The 8564-nt window shown below is 38.4% G+C and overlaps 1 protein-coding gene across 1 annotated transcript in view; it reads right to left on the bottom strand.

Annotated features, from left to right (window-relative positions):
* Positions 1-1001: 1001 nt before the first annotated feature.
* Positions 1002-8564, bottom strand: part of LOC306950737 (protein FAM169B-like) — a gene marked incomplete at both ends in the record, with an annotated part of 29840 nt that continues 22277 nt past the window's right edge. The window contains 2 exons of the mRNA XM_079541098.1: positions 1002-1171; positions 3438-3620. Of these exons, the coding sequence (XP_079397224.1) occupies positions 1002-1171; positions 3438-3620 (353 nt within the window). The remainder of the gene's footprint in view (positions 1172-3437; positions 3621-8564) is intronic.

Raw genomic sequence — 8564 nt, 5'->3', positions numbered from 1 at the left:
GCAAAAAGAAGAATGAAAAAAGAAATTACGCTCTCCTCTAGCATCTGCTTTCTTTTTGATGATCTGATCACAGTTCTCTTCAACTGCCATTAATAAACTGAACTGAGCAAGATGGATTAAAGGAAAAAGGAACACCAGATCTGTTGTTTTAAAGCATGAGGAACATAAATACAATGGCTTCAGAGAAACTCAGCCTAGGGCAAAATTCTGGCTTGATTCTCCTGTGGGGTTCTGCAGGCAAGATGAAACACAATGTTTTAGCTAAAGGTCCCCAAGCCAGACAAAGAAGGACAGATGTGTGAAGGGGTGGGAGCAATTTGCTCTGCAGCACTCCTTGCTCTGCACTTTCAGAAAAAGACAATATGTGCCCTTCTTTTGGAATCTAATGCTGATCACAGCTTGTGTGCAGGCAGCAGAGGGGCCTGTCTGGATCCCCAGGCCAGTTGAACAGATTGCATCAACAAGATCCCCTTATGAACTGTCAAAAGGGTTTCTACTCTTTTGCTGTCTTTTATGAAGTAGGCAGAAAACGCTCCCAGCAAGAGGGATTTAGCCTGTAGGGGAGAACTTTCAATCTTCCAAAAGCCATAATGAACATGTTTGTGCTTCCATCCAAGAATGGTACTGGCAACAAATTGAAGGTAATTAAACACTGCCCACTGGCCATATAAATTTATCCTCTGTAATAATTTCAGAGATACAAACCCCTCTCCATAACCCAGACGTTGTGCTGTGCAACAACAGTTTTTTGGGCCAACTTCTAACCTGCTGTAAATGCACTGCAATGAGAGTTACAGACATTTTAAGCTAAGACTCCGATTTGTTCAATCCCTCTCAGATTTTCTGTAGCTCAACTTCATTACCTCACACTTTCTAAGAAACGTCCTGCTTACTGGGAAAAGACCACTGAACTGGAACGCATACTCAGTGGTTTCTCTGTTTGCAAACTACACAGACAATACCTTTTATCACTATCTAACCTTTGATTTAAATTCATATCTCTATACAGCTAATGTGGCCATGTTCACACTGTTTAACTTACTTCCTGAAAGGGATGACTCCATCTGAATTTTTAACCAGATATTCACTCGCTGGCTCCAATCTCCTGGTGCTTCCACCTCCCAGAGTCGCTTCTGTTCCTCAGGGTAAGTCTGCAAGTATTTCAGGCAAACTGAAAGGAAAAATCAAAAGGTAAAAAAGCATGAATGAATGAAAAGTACAATGGAAGGGGGAGTGTATTCTATCCTGGAAATTCTCGGAGACCTACTTCCATTAGTTCCTTTTCTTCTTTCTTCTCATCTTCCTTTTTCTTTCAGGTGATGCTTTTAGAGAAAAGCAATGTGGAACAGCCCGGACAAAAACTGCTGAATTCTGTCTATCTGCTTCAGTTTAGATTACTTCCTCATGAGCACAGAAATTTTGCAAAGGCTCCTGCAGGACCTGCATCACAGAACTACCTCCAGACACACAGCAGGTTTTAAAATAACAGTAGTGTCTTTTTACCCTCAGTACTCTGAAGGAGTGCTTCAGTATCTTCCAGCTTTAACAGATATGAATGCTCCTTTGTTTTCTATTTATAGACAAAAATTTTGTATCAGTTTGTTTCTGCATCAATACCACCTTCCATTCTACTACAGCATTCCACTGCTGTGGTTTATTTCTTTGGACTGGTAAAACAGAAAATATGAAGACTAAAAGAGGAATAACACAGTTACATGTGTCAGATGTATGACTGTCTTTAGAAACTGTATTTCCACGGATTCCTACCACTGTCTCTACACCGAGAGATTAATGTAATTTGGATACACAATCAATTTTAGCCATGCTTATCTTACTGAGATCAGTCTTATATAGCAGTTTCCTTAGAAGTCTGCAAGTCTGCAGATCTAAGAGGAAGAATATGTTACAGGACATAGTTGAGAAAACAGTTGAATTAGTTGAGCAAACTTAAAGGGCATTTTTAAACTTTCTGTAACCAGCGCTCTATCAAATTATACCATCTGTACGAAGACAGCAATCTGCAAACAGGAATATGATTTTTGTGCTCTCCTCTGACCACTGTACTCCATCACACTGCAGCATGAATTTAAATGGATCTTTTATCTTCAACATTCAGTTGAGTTTAATAATGGGACATCAAAACCCAAACTAGTACATCCACATTCTTTATACAGTAATGAACAGAACACTGTCACTAATTTTATGCAAAGATATCCAAGCTAAATTAATCATATCAATAAAAGCTACTGAAAGTAATATATATACCAAAATAGAGATGCTTGCTAAAAGGCTTTTTACTTCCTTTCAGGTCTCTAGAGCATTTTTAAAAAATATTATTCTATCAATCTTTATCTTATTATACAATTGTATATAGCATGCTAGTGAAAACTGTGAACATTCAGAACAGCATTTTAGAGTAAAAGGTTGTGATCTTTAGTTCAAGTAAGATATTGTGATGCCAGTGAAAGAAAAAAAAAGGCAACTCCAATATAAGTCATATATATGCAACATTTAACTCCCATTACTAGTATTTTTACAAAGACCTCCCCCACAAAAAAACAACTAGAACCACTGATGCCTGCCATAGGAAAAACTGATTTTACTGGGCAAAGGGAAAGAATGTTGTAAATATTATTCTTTGCTGAATTTAGAAATATCAGTGCGTTAAGAACTCCTGGTGTATGTTTTCCATGCAATCAAGGACACATTCTGACTATAGATACAGTAAAAATTGTATTGACATACATTAGGAAATGGATGCAAAGTCATAAATCGATAGAAAAGCCCTCCTAAAAATGACAACAAAGACTCTGCACCACATAGACTCTTTATGCTCCTGTAAAGAAGGAAGTGTTATCAATAATGTTATCAGAGATATTTCCTGAAAATTTTACTAGTAAAACCAGAAATCCAACCTGAGCATGGAGAAGAAATAAAACTACTCATCAATCTTGTAAAAGTGACAAATGTTTCAAGATCACCAATAATGAAAAAAGTACCAGTAAGACTGGATACATCAGCAGAACCCAGGTGTGTAATTTGTTGCATGTAATGTTTTTGGTTTTTTTTTACAAATGCAGCATCTACAAGAGCATTATATTCATAGTCTAGGCTTGACAACATCACTGCCATGTAAACAGAGCTGGTAAGTCACTGTCCCGGGCACTGACATAGTCCTGTTTCTCACAGACAGCAAGATAAGAATGCAAAATGTCAAAGAGGCAGTAAACATTCTAATTGTTTTACATAAATATTGGCCTACCTTTCCTTTCTCTGGAAGTTCCAGAGAGCTCAAGAAAACTAACCATGATAAAAACAGTTCAGTTCAGACAAGCGCACTGAACACTTACACAGCTAAGAAAATCCTACCATGAACGTATTGAAATCTATACATTATACATCACCCTTACCTAATGCTTCCACATCAAACAATTTACCTTGATACATGGCAGCAGAAATAGGGCAGCTGATCCCCAAGGCATCCTCAGTCTTGAAGGACTGACAGAAATCACGCAGCATTTTCATCCCTAGGCCGCCTCTTCTGTACTTTCTCTGGACAAATATAGTATCCAAAACTGGCAGCAAGTAACATTGACTGGTAGTACCATCACATAGACTCCCTGAAAGAAGATGGTAAAAAGACAGATATGTTAATTTGAAAACAAAATTGATACTGCTGCAGTAACTAACGGCAGTGGGATTCTAACCACAAATACTGCGTTGAAAGCTCTACCGAGGCTACAAGGCTACTCTCACATAAACTGCATTTGGACAGATGGTAGTAATACAAGTAAAATGCCTTCCAAGAGGAAGATGTATGCCATTAAACTGAGAGTACCTGCTATGCATGTCACCATAGTGTTTTCCAGTCTTGGACTCTTCATAATCAGACCATCTATGTACACAAGCCATATATGAAGACTAGAAAACTATTTGACAACGCAAGGACTCAGCCCTGAAATGACTGACTAGCACCAATTTACCATCCATGTACATTTCAGATAAGGTTAGCATTGAAAGATTACACTGATATATCTTCATTTTTAAAAAATATTTACAAGGATTCTATCTTACGCTTCTATCTGGATATGTGATAACTTAAACAAAAATGCATATCCACACCTTTATACCAACATATGACATTTATAATATGACATTCAATATTACATATGACTGGTTTTTTTGCTAAATTGCATGAAGACCTCCTTGGTTTTCTTTCTTATCACCTCCCAGTCTACCATCCAGTCTAAATTTTAAGTGTTTCCAGTCATGAAACTTTCATCGCTTCACTAAGACCTGTTGCACAGGATGAAACATTAGAATGGCTTTTCCCAAGTTCCAATACAAGACTTTTAATACAACCCGCTTTTTCTTTATCACAACCCCATAGCAAAATTAAACTAAGGTCTACTTCCATTTCTTAGGGCTGCATCGAGTAACTTTTGCTGGTGTTTGTGAAGCATGACTTTGATTACTCTTTTTCCAGGATACTAATTCAGCAAAGCACACATGAATATATTTAATTCTAGACTCTGATTTGTCAAGGTTGTAGCTCTTCCCTTTAGCAATAGCCCATGTCACACACATTCTCAGCCATACAGCAAGAACTACACAACCAATCCATTCACATTCAGGGCTGGTCCACCCCTGCTTAATCAAAGTGCATGCTTAACTTCAAACACATGTTCAAGCACATTGTTGGTTTGTGGTGGTGTTTATAACCTTTCAATATTTGGAACACATGATGGGTAGTTGCTCTTTTTTCATAAGCCAAGAAATTGAGTATATCCCCAGTCCCGTTGTTAGCTGAGAGCCCAACAGAGATGTTGTATTTCAGCAGTATTGCATCATACAGTGTAAAAATGGGACAAACTTCTTATGAAGTCAGTAGCTTTAAGAATTCCTGCATGTGGCAAGTGACTTTATAAGCTTATTATTAACACCTATAGTCTGTCTCCTATAAATCCTTATGAGACTGCTGTGGTAGCAAATCCAAGGGTTGAGTGATTTATGTTTATGCTCCTAATTTTGTTGAGAAGACGACAAAAACTTGCAATGTCTAAAGGCACTGTAAATAAAGAAACCACGAAAGCATTCTTCACCTTCTCCCTGGAAAACAGAAGAGTTATAGCCTACAGACATTTGAAATAAAATAAACAAAAACCTTTGGAATGAAGGCCGTATTAATTCTAGTTCCAATCCAATAACAAAGAGGTTATCATAAGCTAAAGGTGGCCCAAAAGAGATCACTGGGGTCTGACGCATTTTGTTTAAAGGTTTGTTTCATTGCTGAAACACACATACTAAGTCCTGAGGTGAGGGAAGAGACAGGGAAAATATGGGCACTGGCAATGGGGATGAAAGCATTCACGCAGTCTGCCCTTTGAAAACCTTTGATCTGCCTGGTTGGGTCACAAATGCCAAATGACCAACTTATGAGACAGCAAAATCGTAAACAGATATTATAAGGGCAGGAAAGCAGACAGCCATTAGCATTCCCAAAGAGCCACAAACCAGAAAACAAAACAAAACAAAACACCAACGTTGTGCACACTGACTGTTTCCCTGCTGAATAAGTTGACTTGGCACACACGTGTTTGGACAGGCCCTCTGCAGCCTGAGTGGCTACAGAAAGGGTGGGGAGGGTTTCTGCTGAACGGAACCCAAGGGTCAATCCGTTGTGTGAATTTGTATGTGCCTCCAATAAAATTGAATGAGTTCATGTCTTGACTGGTATGTAGTCATTCAATTTTTATTACAGCCAGAACCTTCAATCTACTTCAAAAATGCACATTAAAAACATTATTGCTAGAAAACACAGGGAGAGGAAAAACAACTGTCCAACAAGATTCCAACTAACAGTCTGTCAGGTTAGCTTCAATTCTGATAACTTCTTTTCCTACAAGAAATGTGTGCAACTTGTGAAAAATTATTTTTTTTTTAATTTCTAGAGATAACCAGTTTTGAGATTTTAGCTCATGCAGCCATTTCAAAAACAATCTGCTAGAGAATTTATCATCATTTTGAAGCATTCTGGTGTCACCTGTTGAAGTGTTTGATACCGCTTTTCTACAAACAGCCCACAGGTTACGTGGCAGCGTGCTTCGCTAACTGAAAAATAAGTCAAAAATAGAATCTGCCCCTTCATCCCAATGTAAGACCTGGCTCAAGGCTTCTCACAGGGGACAAGGCTGTGTTTGTGTTCTTGCCCACAGAAAATTATAAACTACAAGTAAACCGAAGACATTGCAAAGTTTAGGCTCTCATGGAACGGGGATGGAGGGATGGGAAGTGGAATGGACAGTGAATGACCTCACACCGCGCAGCACCTACACGCACACGGCCATTTTCCAGTGCAGCTGCCTCGATACCAAAAAAGGGTTTTGTTACTCTCCATTCTTAAACGGACTAAGACACTCCTGGCTGGCTCAGAGCACCCTCAGACTTCCTCACTGATTTATTTGCACAGTTTTCTACATTCTCCTGACTGTTGCAGACTAATGTGAAGGTGGTAAAAATCCATTTTCAGTAATTAATAACCTTCTGTACAGAAAAATAAAAGGTTTTCAGGGAATTACATAGTCACTTTACACAAAAAGTAGTATCAGTAACCACATTCACTAATCCTACACCACTACCAAAAAAAAAAAAACAACCACATTATTCTAGAGGTTTTCACACAGATTTAGAGGATGCCAAGAAAAAAATCTGAAAGGAACACCTGAAAGAAATACAAAACAATCTAAAAACTGAAGTATCTATATGAGAATTTTCTGCAAAATATTTCAAGTGTTACAGGCCGCCATTTGCAAAGTAAGGTGCAAGGACAGGGAACTAATTTCCTGTTGTACCTTTAAGTAGCTACATTCAGTGAGGTCTAACTCATCAGCTGTCTAATATGGAAGCCGCTGACATAGATAAAATTGAAGACATTTATCTTGGCACGTGACAAAGTGTCTTATCAGCCTCATTAGTGGCTTAGTACGTCTCATCAATCTTTAGTGCACCCAGTGGTAAATGCTGCATGCCTGTCACTGGATAGGAATAGGCACATACCGGAGAGGTTAGGGTGATGATCTGTGTAGTCATGAATAAATTTTGTTTTAATAAAGGTGTCTAATGCTCACGAAAACTGATAGCCTTGAAGAATGAGTCTTCTGTTTATCTACACAACAGGTGCAGGACAACCAGTGTCAGCAGTTGCCAAACTGTCTCAAGACACTGACTTAAAGTCACTACTGTGTCTCTGAGCAACGTGAGCGCTCAGAACCATCCATCCATTTTTAGCTGCACTACCAAAAGAGATCCAGTTAAGGATGTTCAAAAGATGGATGGATACATTGAACAGAGCCGAAATCACAAAGTTCTCTTTGTACAATATTGTCAAGCTGGTTAACCGGAATCAATGATGTCCATTGAAAATTTAGCTTGCATAATGGCACACTAGATCTGTAGTAAAGATAGAAGAGACTCTTTCCTCCTTGGTCACCACTTCTATGATTCACATAGAAAATCCATGGTTGAGATAGCTGTGCTCCACAGATTTGTTCTGGCTTATTTGTCTCCACTGAAGCATGTTTTTTGTCATACTTTGGATATTGGAAAATCCACAGGTGAAAAATACAGTCGAACACAACATCAGCATCAGACTCTCAATTACCTACTGGAGAAAATAAAACCATAGAGAACGGCCAGGAAACTGCACAGAACAGGAATAAAGGCAATCAGAATCATTTAGTGATTCTGAAGAAGGTCATTTCTTTCTAGGACCAGAAGCTGTAATGGAGGTTCAGCACAACGTAATGTCTAGTCCATAAAGCTGCTCCTGCTAAATGTTCAAAGCAAAATAGTAAGAGGAGAACAAAACAAAAAGTTCCTAAAAAAACCTAGAACAACATTGTGATATATGATTTCCAAGAGAAGACACTTTACTTAGCTTGTTTCCAGAATAATAAATCCATGGCTCTTCCATAAAGCAGAAAGAATAGGATCAGCCAGAGCATGGCAGATGTGAAATTGAAATCATAGAACTTCAGAAAACAGAAATATTCTCCAAATATGCACAGAAAATAGCAAAAACAATCAGTTTCAAGCTTCCCAAAAAGGCTTTGGCAAAACACTGCAGCATTTTGTGACACAGGCCAAAAACTTACAAACATAGCTGCCCAGAGAAAAAAAGCACTGGCAACAAAAGACAGACGCTGACAAAGCTGGACTCAAAGGGCTTGTATTTTATGTGGACGTGGTTTAAAACTCTTAATTTACTTGGAAACATTTTCAACTTGGCTAATACTTCACTCATAAAAGACTACTGTGCAAATTTATTTTACTGATGCATTAATCATTACAGAAAAGAAACATACAAGCATTTCCTTCCAACGGCTTTGCTCAGAAGTAAGGACTTAAAGGAAAATGCACTGTGGTCATTGAAGCATTTGCCAGTTATGAAGAAGCTCATCAGCATATTCACAGATATGTACGCAAGATTTCTTAATCACAGGGTGCAAAATGGTTTTTCATTGATAGTCAGTAGCAGTGTATCATAACGGTTGATGTGCAGGCTA

This window comes from Tetrao urogallus (assembly GCF_951394365.1).
Source record: "Tetrao urogallus genome assembly, chromosome: 11".
Lineage (NCBI taxonomy): Eukaryota > Metazoa > Chordata > Aves > Galliformes > Phasianidae > Tetrao > Tetrao urogallus.
Note: the sequence above shows the minus strand (reverse complement) of the source record. Positions and strands in the feature narration are given on the sequence as shown.